Source organism: Coptis chinensis, chromosome 4, assembly GCF_015680905.1.
Source record: "Coptis chinensis isolate HL-2020 chromosome 4, ASM1568090v1, whole genome shotgun sequence".
In the NCBI taxonomy this organism is placed as follows: domain Eukaryota; kingdom Viridiplantae; phylum Streptophyta; class Magnoliopsida; order Ranunculales; family Ranunculaceae; genus Coptis; species Coptis chinensis.
This window is the reverse complement of record NC_141459.1, coordinates 71,143,211-71,157,966: the sequence shown is the minus strand read 5'-3', so window position 1 is coordinate 71,157,966 and position 14,756 is coordinate 71,143,211. Positions and strand designations below refer to the sequence as shown.

The 14,756-nt window shown below is 38.5% G+C and overlaps 1 protein-coding gene across 1 annotated transcript; it reads left to right on the top strand.

The window, feature by feature from the left end:
- The first annotated feature begins 13,930 nt into the window (after window positions 1-13,930).
- Window positions 13,931-14,419, top strand: LOC147504643 (uncharacterized). The gene has a single exon (XM_086605295.1). The coding sequence runs from the start codon at window positions 13,931-13,933 to the stop codon at window positions 14,417-14,419; it is 489 nt and encodes a 162-aa protein (XP_086461421.1).
- Window positions 14,420-14,756: the final 337 nt, after the last annotated feature.

Below are 14,756 nucleotides of genomic sequence, written 5' to 3'. Positions count from 1 at the left end.
ACTAAACGATAATTAAATTCTAATTAACAACTAAGAAATGGTAACCAACAATAATTAAAACTAGATCTAATAGATTGAAATAACACAATTCAAAATTGATAAAATAACTATTTTATTTATCTAATCAATCAAGAACAATGATTCAAAGACTTAATCTAAAACAAGAATTGAAAATGGAACTAAAACTTAATTTAATTAATTAAACTAGATCTAGAATTATCTATATTGTTTTAGGTCTAACTAACTACCATTAACAAAGAGCTAAGCTTTGGTTTTTATACTTTCAAATCCAAAAATCGTGCATGGGCTTGGAGCCATGTTTTGGGCCTGATTGGGTCAACAGACTCTTCAGCTGTAGTTGGCTTCAACAGACTCTTCGTCCACTTTTGCTCCTCTGATTGGGTCAAGGCTTGGACCATTGGAAAGCTCTTTCCGAGCCGGTCGTTTTGACATAAGGTAGGCCCCATTCTGAGGTCTGAGTCCAGTCCAAATACGACCTTCGGAAGTTCTCACGACTTGTGTCTTTGTTTACGCCCGTGTCGACTTTTCAGCTTTTGACCGGGCTTAGGAAGGCTTTGTCTTCTTGAATCTTGGGCTTTAATCACGGAACTACTTAGTAACCGACCTTTGCTCCTTTATCTCACTAAAGTGGCACATTTATGCACATAATGGACTTTGAAACCTGAAATGCATAAAAACACGTGATCAGTGTTAACTCTTAATTATTACTCACATAATTGGTCTAAAAGTATGACTGTTACAGGGTTAAAACTACAGTTTTGGGCTCTTATCACACACAGAAGATCATATCATCAGTACCTTATAAAGTATAAGTAAACGTTCACAACCTAGATGGATTTGGACAAACCATTGGTACGGTTGAAGTATAATCTGGTATTAGTCTATCTTGACTATAGGATTACACTAGTACACTTTGTGTATATTTAACAGGACCAAATGAGGTTGTTTCTCTTTATACTGACTATATAAGAGAACAAACACCTCTGTTATTATGGATGCTTGTCCTCTTAATCCGGATATAATAACAGGCACTTACGTGCATTGTACATTGCTTTAAATCATCAATGAGTGAGATTCATTTGTAAATCAACAAACTCAATGGATTGGGTAATGACATTGTATGTAAGGTGTGTCGTTGATTATAGAAGGAATCCGTGTCCTGCAAGAAGTCGGGCTGATGATGTCCCCTTGAGGAGCTCATAAGGATTGTCATGTAAACCCTGCATGTAGATTTGATCCGACATGACAATGAGGTTGAGTGGTACTACTCAAGGACATAAGAAGTTGATTATTGTAGTTGTTAGTAACTTGACTTAATCAACGGGCATTCGATATCTTAAACACAGGGAGATCAACGAGCATATAATATGGAGCCCATAAATGCTGACACGTAATTTGGGATTAGGGCGGTAGTGCAACAATGGCCTTTAGTGGAATAAGCCATTTGTTGACGGACTTGGGTCGTGTGTTCTGGGCGAACATGGGAAGCCCAAGCCCGTCAAGAGGCCCAACCCTAATTTCTCCTCATGGTCCCTGTTGTAGCCTATATAAAGGAAACCTCTTTCTCTGGTTTTTTTCTACACAAGAAAAATCAAGGTTTTGCTCAAGAAAAATAGATCCATAAATCGAATCCAATTTTGTGAGTGAGTGAGGCCAAGAGAGAAAGAAGATGTTGGAAGATTGTTACCCACACAATGTCCACTCTGTGCATAGGAATACAACAGAAGATCAAGAGGTTGTTGATTTCATAACTATTGGATTCTCAGAGTTATCTTAGACTTTACTGGTATGATTTTCTATCCAAAATCGTGAGAACCCATTAATTCCGCTGCGCATGGTTTTCACGATTTGTAGAAATTTACATTCTGAAATAACGGTTCCTACAATTTCTCACTATCGTAGATGTTGACTTGGTTAGAATTGGTGCTTCAAGCGTAGGTTCAACATTAGAAGCATGTACATTTGGAGTTTCAGCTGCAGTTAGGTGAGCATCCGACATACATATTTGATTGTCTATAGTTTTGCCAGATCGAAGAGTAGTGATTGCATTCACCTTAACCTGGGTTAGATTACTTGTACCTGGTGTATTGTTGATTTCAAATGCAGTGTTTGCTGGCTTAGGGTTTGGAACTGCTTGTCCAAGAAACACGCTTTTCTGACTCTTATCCTACGCTAAAAGTTGAAAAGATTGCTGGATAGACGTCAGGATTTGAGATTGTTGATTCATGTAAGCCAGGAAAGTCTCACTCATCTTATCAGCAAAAAGTTGCACATATGGTGCAACAGGAACTAGTTCACAGTTATTGTTGATGGGCTGAGGATGATAGTCGTAACTTTGATTGACTAGAACAAGGCTGCAGTTGTTTTGATAGTTAGGATTTGAATTGCTTGGAAACTGATTTTGGCCTTTTTGGTACTGTTGATTATTCCCTTGGCGGTATGGAGTATAGTTGGTGGATTGTCTAACAGGCGGATTGGCGAAACCTGGAGGAGCCATCTGCTGTGTATTTTGTTGCCAAGCGAAATTCGGATTATGTCTCCAATGTGCATTAGGGATGTTGAAAGCACAAGCTTCTTTAGATGGTTGTGAAATGGAATCATATAACAAGGGATAATAAACATCATGATGGTCCGGACTTAGGCAAAGAAGACATGGGGAAGTGTTAACGTTCATGACCTGTTTTGGTTTTTGATCGTTCACTTGAACTGTGAGAGCATCTACTTTCTTAGTCAGGGGTTCGATCAGGGTTTTTAATTGTGGATTGGGTTTTACCTCAAATACATATGTAGCTTTGGGAACAGTGTCCTTAGATGATCTAGAAGAATCAGTGTTACCCCAATGGGCACCTCTTGTTACTTGTTTTTCAAGAAAAGTGTATGCCTCAGTAACTCCTTTGTCCATGAAACAATCGCTGTTCATGATATCAAGTGTTTCTTTTTGATAATCGGAAAGTCCGTTAAAGAATGAATGGATGAGGACAGCGGTGTCGAGTTGATGATGGGGACATTCTAAAAGAAGATCGGTAAATAGACTCCATGCTTCCATAAAGGATTCATGAGGATGTTGGTGAAAGAATTGGATCTTCTGAAACATTTAAGTAGTTTTCTTCTGGGTGTAGAATTTGATCATGAAAGATTGCACAAGTTTTGGCATGTGTCGAGGGATTATGGCTGTTGACCTGCTAGCCAAACTGAAACTTTATCAGCTAAGGTGAAAGGAAACAACCTTAATTAGACTTGTTCGTTGGAGACGGATGGATGTTGGAAAGTGGTGGCTATTTTCTGAATCCAACGAAGGTGATTCTACGGTTTCTCATGGTCTAAACCATGATAAACAGGTAACAATCCAAAAACATTGGGAGGGATTCAAAAATCACCTTCAATATCCTCGAGTTTGATGATGCAGGAAGAAAGTCATTCCTGTAAGGCAGTATAGAAATCCGGAAAGGGCTTCTCAACTGGTGGAGTTTCGTTGGCCATAACTGATGGAGTTAATGATGACTGATTCTTTTGACGATGTATATTAACGGATGAAAAACTTTTTTGAGGTTATAACTTACGCAATTGCCAATCGTATTTTTTCTTACGATAAGTATGTTCAAATTCCTTACTATGACCAGACCTTAATCTCATGCAAGCACAAAATTTTAATCTGAGGTACACAAGGAATGATTTTTTACATGTATTTTATCATTGACGTAAGCATTAAAAGTGAACAACGTAGGCCTAAGCTGCAGCTAAAGGTAGCAATGAAGCAAGGAATACGTGTGCATATATCAACAGCCAGGTTACAGGAAAGATATGAGGGAGGTTTTCCGTGCAAGCATGTTCCTTAATTAGAGAACCTCAAGCTTTCAAGTTTCCTAGACACCCGTTGGAATATGTTTTTTTTTTTTTTTTTTTTTTTTTTTATGGGTTTTTTTTTAGTAAAGTATTTATTTACAATTTATGCCAATAATAAAGGCACAAAACATACAAATATTGATTTATTTATTAATTAATTTTTATGATTTTTTATTTTATTTTATTTTTATTGAAGCACGAAATATATAGGCAAGAAAAACACAAAGCATGCAATATATCGTACAATATAAGTAATGATAAAAACATGTATCATGCAAACATGCTATAGGCACAACACACTAATAATCATGCTATTGACAAGTTCTTATCATGCATACCAACTTAAAACTAGTCATGCGATATAAACATATCCACTAAACATGTGGGGTATAACATACCTAATAAGATACTATACTAAACTACGCATGTATCGCATAAAAATTTGAATTTGTCAATACTCAGTGAAATTGCGAATGTCATATAGAGATAAGCTTTACTCCGAAGGGTTTAGAAACAACTTACCCAACTCGGATTTTTACCCTCGTTGGAATGTTCTCCTCTTTCTTGACAAATTCAAATTTTTATACAAAACATTCCACTCATATGTATATATAAATATTAATAGGCAACTCAGAACCACTCAAACATACATATACATTAACATGAGTACACACGCCATTCATACATATATCTATCCTAACATGCAAGTAATAGTCCATATCATGTTATTTTGTACATACGAGATATATCACAGGTTAATCATGTAAACATTATATGAAAAATTAGAACCTATGAGCGTCCCGCAACTCCGCCAAAGAAACGAAGCATTCGTTTCAATTCACGCGAATGTTATGAAGTCCTAATCGCACTAGAAGAATCCAATACAGATGCAAGGTACCAAGAACAATACTGAAGTGTCACAGAACAGGAGGTTTTTATACTGAAAATAGAACCGATGATGGCACGAAATGGTAGTGCACGCGACCACAGGGACAGCGCACACAAGTCTTGACTGTCGCGTTGGCGAATGTATCACTCGCGCCCGTAATCACAGTAACACTTCCAGACCTCAAATTTTCACAGTGTTCTTAGATTTTTGTTGTTTGTTATGTTCTAGGTCTGGGTCAGGTGTACCTGCATACACAAAAAAATCATAGTACATGGATCAGTAGCGAAACATGAAGAAATTTGAATGCAAATCAAACAGAAAATGAAAAATGAAAGCAATGGAAGGGTAGGAGCCAGGGGGGGTGCTCTTGGAGTTATTCCAGCTTGTAACGTGGGTTCCTTGATGCTTTAGGATGGCAATGACGCCATTTTATGTTCGGTCTTTCGTGTGTATACGATGTTTAGATTATATGCATGCTCAAACACGACTCATTCAAATACCTTACTCACGTGCACGTTGGAATACACTTCGAGCAAGGGTTTCGTTCCACTCTTAAAGTCTAGAACTTTTGAGTTTCTTCACTGGAATTACTACACTAAGGAACTCGTGAGAAGGATTTTCTTGGTGGTTATTCGGACTACTCTACTATGTTGCTTGAAGTTCAAGTTACTAAAACTTACAAAAATTGATTTTCTTAATACAAAAGAGATAGAGAGAAAGAATGGTGGAGAGTTAATTCAACTCATGTTAAACTAGTTCCATAATTACGAAGTCGAAATAATGTTGTCTCTAACCTATTTTTGGATTCATAGACAAACCCAAAATAAATTAAGACGTCGATCCCTAACAACACAAACCTATCTCTAAGCCCATCTTGTTAGCATGAAAGATTGAACTGATATTTCATCTCTGAAATATCTTTTCAATCCCTGGTTCTATTCTACACCAACCGCTCAAATTTCAGAACCTAGATGCACCAAAGGGTCGGGCGCACGACTAGCCCCAGTGTCATCTGGGTCGCACTAGCTACCTTATCTAAAGCTCCGGGCTCCAATCATGGACGATCACTGTCATTTTGTGACAGGATGTTAAATACTACCTAATTTACTAAGCAATGATCCAGGTCTCCTCAACCAAAGTTTGATCTTCACATGAGCATCATTAACCCTCCACCAGGGAGGGTTTTAGCTCAAGATCCTTAGAATCTATGAATTAAAGAGAATTAAATTGATAGAAATAAAAGAGAATAACAAGGAAAATCCTAATTTTACAAGAAAATATTTTTATTAGAATGCTTTGTGAAAACTAGTACAAGGTTTAAGTACAAACTTAGAACTAGAAAATATAAACTTTCTAACTCCAGAGCAAAATGAAAACTAAAACTCACTAAGGAGTTAAAAGTTGTGTCTTGCCAATGAAGACTCCCTTTTAAAGCAAGAGATTGCCTCATTTCTCCTTGCTCCATGTGAACTCAACTATCCCATTAATGCTCCCTTTTGATTTTTTTTCCTCAATCAAGACTTTTGGCACATTTAATTGCAACTCTTACCATCTAACTAATCAAGACTTTGTGCACACAAAAGTCTTTCATAGTTTTATTTTGACTTGACTTTGAGAACACATGATGATAGCTTGACATATGAGCTTGGTCATGAGCAACCAAGTCTGTGGGTTTGCATAGTAGGCCCACGTGCTCTGTCCAGTGGCGGGTCCGAAAGTTAATTTCTGCAAAATCTGACATGAGATAGAGCTTGTCGCACTGATCGTTCTAATGGTTCACTTACCAAAGTTGTAGTCCAAGTTCATAATATATGCTTGTCGGAAGTTCTATGCTTTTTTTGCACGTTAACCCTGTTCTGACCTGGAAATGTCCTCTTTGCATCTCGAGTTTCAGTCAGGCTTCTTAGAGCTTTGCATGGACTAAATCAGAATAGTTCATGTAGACACACTATTCCGTGCTTAAATACTGGCTTTATCCTCAATTTTACGTTCAACACGATGATAGGGTTATATACTAAAAGCATTACTTTTGTATTAACTCTAATTCTTTATATTTTGAATGAGAATCATATGGGCAAATATTATACATATTATATATGTTATTAGGTATATGCATGTGTCTAATAGTTTATGTTGTAGATGATATGGTGTGAACACACAGAATATCATATCATCAGTACCTTATAAAGTATAAGTAATCGTTCACAACCTAGATGGATTTAGACAAGCCATTGTAACGGTTGTAGTATAATCTGGTATTAGTCTATCTTGACTATAGGATTACACTAGTACACTTTGTGTGTATTGAACAGGACCAAGTGAGGTTGTTTCTCTTTATACTGACTATATAAGAGAACAAACGCCTCTGTAATTATGGATGCTTGTCCTCTTAATCCAGATATAATAACGGGCATTTACGTGCATTGTACATTGCTTTAAATCATCAATGAGTGAGATTCATTTGTGAATCAACAAACTCAATGGATTGGGTAATGACAATGTATGTAAGGTGTGCTGTTGATTATAGAAGGAATCTGTGACCCGCATGAAGTCAGGTTGATGATGTCCCCTTGAGGAGCTCAAAAAGATTGTCATGTAAACCCTGCAGGTGGATTTATTCTGACATGACAATGAGGTTGAGTGGTACTACTCAAGGACATAAGAAGTTGATTAATGTAGTTGTCAATAACTTGACTTAATCAACGGGCATTCGATATCTTAAAAACGGGGAGATCAACGAGCATATAATATGGATCCCATAAACGCTGACACGTAATTTCGGATTAGGGCGGTAGTGCAACAATGACCTTTAGTGGAATAAGCCATTTGTTGACGGACTTGGGCCGTGTGTTCTAGGCGAACATGGGAAGCCCAAGCCCGTCAGGAGGCCCAACCCTAATTTCTCCTCATGGTCCCTGTTGTAGCCTATAAATAGAATCCCTTCTCTCCTGGCCGAAATTCACTATTCACTGGATTGAAAAGAGAGGCAAGGAAAGATAGATCCAAAATTAGATCTAGCTTTGTGAGAAAGAAGGGGGTTGGTAGATCGTTGCCCACACAACGTCCAATTTATTCTAAAGGAATACAACAGAAGATCAAGGGGTTGATTGTTGATTCGGATTCATAGCTATTGGATTCTCAGAGATATAAAGAAGCTGATATAAAGGTATGTTTTCCTATCTAAAATCGTGAACCCCATTAATTCCGTTGTGCGTGGGCTTTCGCGGTTTGTAGAAATATTCATTCTGAATTAACGGTTCCTACACACGAAAACCTATAGAAACACGAAAATACAATTAATTCATGATTATTAAATACATAATTAACCAAAATGTTATGTCTCTACTGGGTTTTGTATTACAATTTTGGGTAATTATCACTAGACCCTAGAGCAATCAAGTGTATTTTTGTTGGACTTTCACGTACTAAGCCTCCATTGTTGAGTTCAGGAAAGGTATCACCTCTTTGGTTCGGGCGACTTTCTTGTCTTGCTTTTGCACATGCTCTCTGTTTTTCCCTTCCCTGGTTGTGCTTTGTGTGGCAAAAACTCCATTGTGACTGGTGTTGAGCTTGCCAAGGAAACCAAGCTCTTATCCTTATCTTTTGTGTTTTGTTTTTGTCTTTTTCCGGTGAAATCCTACACTGCCTGAGAGTGTGAGTTCGGGAAAGATTATTCTCTGCTTTGTTGTCTGTAGTTGGTAAATCCACTAAGCTACAATGCAACACTCTTGGTTTAGATCTCCACTATAGGCAAAATCCAACACTATTAACATTGTGCGTTCTATAGTGGAAACAAACTTCTTCCTCTATTCTGTTGGGGTGCTATTGATATTTTTTGTTGTTGTGCTGGCGAGATGGCTACGATCCCATTTGGGCTTAGTAGTGATAGACATCAAGCATGTTTTCTAGTAGGGAATGGTGTGGAATCTTCAAGACAAGGGGAAAGTAGAAACAGAGTTGAAGATAACGCAAACAAGGAATCGTATGCGAACATAGCGAAGGGTAGAATGAAGCAAGCGGTGGATGTTTCAACTCTTCCTATGCCATTCACGAAAGATGATAAACCATCAATTAAGATTCCTTTGAGCTCGTTTGAAAGAGGAGTAGAAGCATGTAAGTATGCTCTCATTGCTCGAATGGATTCAAAGATTCTGAATTTATACACTATCAGATCGGAAGTCAGCATTGATTGGGGTTTAACATGAAGTTTAAATCTTTCACCTTTGGGAAAAGGATATGTCGTGTTTTGCCTTGAGAATGAGGTGGACTTTAATAAAATCTTCTTTGGGGGGCCTTGGCATCTACAAGGACAACTTGTAAGATTTATAAGATGGACGCCTAGATTTAACATAGAATCTCATAGACAAACTACTGGCTTTGTTTGGATCAAATTCCCAGGTCTGCCTTTCGAGTTTTGGAAGGTTTATACATTAATGAGTATGGGTAGAGGCTTTGGCAGTCCTATTCGGGTTGACATGAATTCTCTGGAGCGAAGAAATGGCTATTATGTGAGTGTACTGGTTGATGTTGATTTGTCTAAACCGATACCATATCAGATATCTGATGAAGTCCCGGAACGAGGTATTGAGTTCTGGTAAAAAGTACAACTAGGTACTTTGCCCAAGTTCTGTAACCAATGCAAGATAGTGGGGCATTTAGTGTCAGAGTGCAGGCAAGCATCTACAAATAGGGAACAAGTACCAACACCACAGCAGGTACAAAGTCCTACAGCAAAGCCGCACGCTCTAGACAAAGGAAAAGAACCGATGGCATAAGAAGCATAGCCACAAGGAAATACTATTCGACTATCTAAGAGTCAAAGAATAAGGCTAAAGTGAAAGTAGCATGCCACTGAATGGAGACCGATATCTTCTACAGCGACCAATGAAGCAGAACCTTATCCTGAAGCAGGCAAGGAAATGCGTACAAGTCCTAAAGAAGTGAGACAACCTAAGGTAAACCCTCAACTCCCCTCTGACAGTATCTCGTAAGAAGAAGCAGTTGTAAATCCGTCGATTGCTCATTGCAATATGGTAGCACAAGGGGTGGCAGCACAAGATGGGATTTCTGACATAGTTGTATGGAAGGAGAAAGATCCTACAGCAGCAAGTGCTGCAGAGTTGGAGCAATCTCTAGTCCCCTTTGCTCTTGAACTAAGCGATGCTGTAGTGGAACATGAAATGCCATTAGCGTTTAACATGGAGGCTAGTAGGTTCCACCTATTAATAGCTATTGATGAAGGGGATGGAAATTCTTAGGTGGACAAAATGCAAGAAGAGACTGAGTTTTTTCATGATCAAATCATAGAGAATGAAGGTGTTGTAGCTGAACCTGCTACACCTATGATGCCAAGTGGTGTTGTTACACGATTTGGCAAAGTGTGCTGTAATGCAAGTTAGTAGTCTAGTAAAAAATCTCAAGATGTAACATATAAGAATCAAGGTAGTGGCAAAAAAGGAAGGGGTAGAATTAGAGGCTTCAAGAAGAAAAATCACAGATGATTACATCAATGTATTTTTGGAATGTCAGAGGCACTAATGACATTGAGAAAGCTAGGGAGATAAATAAAGTAAGATTAAATAAGAAGCTTAGTGTTTTTTGTTTACTCGAAACCAAAGTGCGGCAAGACAAGTATGAGTACATAAGAAACATTTGTTGTCTACTCTGGGAACATACGAATAACTATGGAAAAGACCCAGCAAGTAGAATCTGGATTTGTTGGGATCCCTATATGATAAGTATTGTGAAGTTACAGGACTCGGATAAGTTTATTCACTGTCAAGTGACTTTCAATCCTACCAATGAAGTCTTCATGCTCACGGTGGTCTATGATAGAAATTTCAAAGCTCTCAGAACTAAACTATGGAGGGATATAATTTCTATTCAAAGTTCTATCATGCTTCCTTGGGCTGCAGTCGGTGATTTTAACAATATAACTAAAGCTAAGGAAAGGATGGGGGGTAGTCCAATGCACCCTAGAGAAGCTGAGGAATTTGTGGAATGTTTACAAAGAGCAGGTCTGTCTGACTTGAGCTTCAATGGGTTTTTTTTTTTCTTGTGGAATAACAAGGGAGAGGGAAAAGGTAGAATTATGATTAAGATTGATCGATGCTTAGTCAATAGTTTATGGACTGATGTCTATCCATCTTCTAAGGCAAAATTTCTACCCCATGGAGTTTCAGATCACTCTCCAGTCTTGCTTTTCTGGTATGATTTTGAATGCAAAACCCTACCTTTTAGGTTCAAGGACTATTGGGTAGAACAACAGGATTTCCAAAACATATTGCGAGAAGTATGGGATGTGCAATTGTTTTCGAACCCAATGTACGTCCTTATGCAAAAACTGAAACTTCTTAAGGCGAGAATCAAACCATGGGCTAGATCTCAGTTCTCAAACATTCATGGTAGAGTGGAGCAAGCTAGGGAAGTCCTGTATGATGTGCAAAGGCAACTGCAAGCTAAACCTTGGGATTTGTTGTTGGGACAAAGAGAAAAAGTAGCTCTCGAAAAGTATAGTGACTTGGCTCAGATAGAAGCTGCTGAAATCAAGAGTAAACAATAAGATGTTTGGGCGAGAGAAAGAGACAAATGCACTGCTTTTTTCTTTAAATCGTTAGAGGAAAGGAAAGCTAAGAGTGGCATATGGTGCATTAAAAATGCAGATGGTGTTACTGTAATGGGTCAAGCTGAGGTTATAAAATCTATAGTGGGGTATTACACTAAGATTCTGGATTTTGAAGCAGCAGAGATTAGTGGAGAGGAGTTTTTCAACAGCCTTCATGTCAAAGCCATCATCTCACCTGCTATGAAAATTCTTCTAAAGGCTGATATCTCACAAATGGAAATAAAGGAAGCGCTTTTTGGGATGAAAGAGAATGCAGCACCTGGGCTAGATGGTTACACTCCTTTCTTTTTCAAGAGTTGTTGGAATATAGTTGGGGATGATTTTACAGAGGCTATCAGTAATGCTTTCAAATATTATAGATGTCCTTGAGGGATTAATGCTACTTTCATATGTCTCATACCTAAAGTTAGCAATCCTTCAAAGGTTGAGGATTTCAGACCGATAGCACTATGTAACACCATCTATAAATGTATTTCAAAGGTTGTGGCTAATATGATAAAGTTAGTCATTAATGACATTGTCCAAGCAAACCAATCAGCGATTATTCCTAGCAGATCCATTCAGGATAACATTTTGCTTTCTCATGAACTCCTCAGAGGCTATGATAGGAAGCATGGTACTCCTAGATGCTCAATCAAGCTGGATATAAGGAAAGCTTATGACACGGTGAGTTGGGAGGCTATCCTAGCTATGATCAAAGTCTTTAACTTTCCTCTGTAGATGTATAAATGGATAGAGATGTGCATTGCAACTCCCTCTTACTCTATTATGGTCAATGGTGCTCCTGAAGGGTTCTTTGAAGGGAAGAGAGGTATTCGGCAGGGAGATCCTTTATCCCCCTATCTGTTGGTTCTAGTGATGGAAATTTTCAGTTCTATTATTATACAGAACATTAACAGCAAAGCCATCTCGTTTCATTCAAAATGTAGTAGAGTGAGACTGTCTCATCTGGCCTTTGCGGATGATGTTCTTTTGTTCTTCAAGGGTGATTGTGATTCTGTGAATGCTATCAAAGAGTGTTTGAAAACATTTGGAGATGCTACGGGGCAAAAATATCAACAAGCACAAACACATCATTGTTAGCCGGAGGATTAAATCACTAAGATGATACATCTTTGGCTACTCTTCTAGGGGTGGAGCTAGTTAAACCTCCCATGAGGTACTTAGGACTTCCTCTCATCTCACCCAGATTGGGGATAAGGGAATGCCAACCCCTTGTAGAGAAGATCACAAAGAAAATTTCAAATTGGAAATCAAAGCTGCTCTCGCATGCAGATAGATTACAACTTATCAACTCAGTTCTTATTTCTTTCCACACTTATTTGTCGAGAACCTTTATTCTCCCAATTTTTGTTCTAGAACAAGTGGAAAAGTTATGTGCACAATTCTTATGGATGGGTACAACCATGAAGAAAGGGCATCACCAGGAATGTTGGAGTATAGTATGTCTCACTAAAGATGAGGGTGGCTTGGGAGTTATGAATCTACAAAGATGGAACTCAAGAGCTTATTGTGGTCTAATATTCAAGATGGTGATGAGAGAGGACACTGTATGGGTGGATTGGACGTGGAAGCAACACATTAAGAAGAAGTTCTTCTGGACCATGAGTATCCCAAAAGATTGCTCATGGACTTGGCGGAATATTTTGAGTACAAGAAAGATTGCAAAGAAATTCATCAAATATGAAATTGCAAATGGGAAAAACACTCTACTATGGCATGACTTGTGGTGTTCTCGTTCACCCCTAATCCAAGATGAAGAGGCGGTGGCTACTTGGGATTTTCCAATGGAAGCTAAAGTGAGCGATATCATGACTTCTGAAAACTGGAATGCAGAAGTACACACCTTGCGATCTCAAAATTTGAAAGGTAGCATTTTGGCAGTGAACATAAACAAGCATCTGGATTCGGACTTCATAGTGTGGACACCACACCATAGTGGGCTGTTCTCTTCCAGCAGCGCCTATGCAACTTTGTCTCCTATTTGAGATAAGAAATGATGGAGTCGATTGGTCTGGGGCAGTTGGGTGATGCCATGACATTCAGACACTACTTGGCAGCTCTTCTCCAACAGCATCCCCACACAAGACAGGTTAGTTCGCAAGAAAACTATTAATCAGTCTTCCTGCTGTCCCTGTTCACACAGTAGAGAATTCTCTACACACCTGTTTTTTTAGTGTCCTTACTCGAGGGACTTCTTCTCAAGAGTAAAGAGGTTGTTTGGAATTTCTACTGATACTAGTAATGCAAATCGAGAATGAGCTTCCTTATTGAGATTGAGTAGAGACGCAGAAGTAGGGGAGATCTACAAAATATTCATTTGTGCATTGGTGAATAGTATCTGGAAAGAAAGGAATGAAAGATGGTTCCAGCAAACCTCCAAACCTCCAGAGACACTATTCAACAAGTTGGCTCGAGATTTGAGGAATTATATACAAGTCTTGCGACATGATGTCAAAGATACTGTCAAGGCTCGAAATCTCTTCCTCAGGTTAAACATCACCACCCAGTTCAAGCAACAGGTGAATATTAATTATGCATGGAATCATCCAATGGGCAACAGGATTAAAGCTAACATAGATGAGGCTCTAAACAAGAGTGGTCCAAGTCACGGAGGCGTGATGAGGGACAAGGAAGGTAGAGTTGTTGCAGCGTTTAGTGGGACTGGAGGACACCAATCAGTTATTTTCCAAGAACTCAAGGCTATTGAGGTCTGTCTGGAGAGATGCATACTAGAAGGTTTTGCTGAGGTAGAGGTGGAGTCTGATTCTATGAGAGCCATAAATGCCATTAACAAGTTAGAGAAACCTCTCTGGTACTGTAGAGATGTGGTGGCGGCTATCGAAAGGAAGAAAGGTAGGTTTAGCTATATTACTTTTTCACATGTCTTTAGAGAAGTGAATAAGGTAGCTGACTATCTTGCAGGACTTGTACATAATTATGAGTTGTCTCTGATCCATTTTGCTAGTCCCTTAGATTATGAATTACAAACCATTGTAAATGAGGATGCAAATGGAAAAATCTATGTAAGGAAACATTGAGTTTAATACAGGTGGGGGTCTGCCTAATCCTAGCATATTTGTTTAAAAAAAAGAAATGGTATAAATGTTATAGTCCTACTCTTCGTAAAACATATGTTTGTGCTGATATTACATTTTTTTAGGATATTTCATACTACTCTTCAAAGGGAAAAGTGATTGAGAACCATTTGAGGAAGGACTTATGCCTCCTAGTGTATTTCAAGATTCGGTATTAACGAGCAGTAATATTGAAGTTCCAAAGCCGTAAGCACTATAATCAATTTGTTCCTCTGCCTATACATGTGCCAAATGAAGGTATTAATCCATAGAATACTAAGATATAAGAGTCTCCCGATGA

Bases quoted from the DNA above. Each gene is read 5' to 3' on its own strand.
- LOC147504643 (XM_086605295.1), top strand. From the start codon at position 13,931: ATGGGCAACAGGATTAAAGCTAACATAGATGAGGCTCTAAACAAGAGT.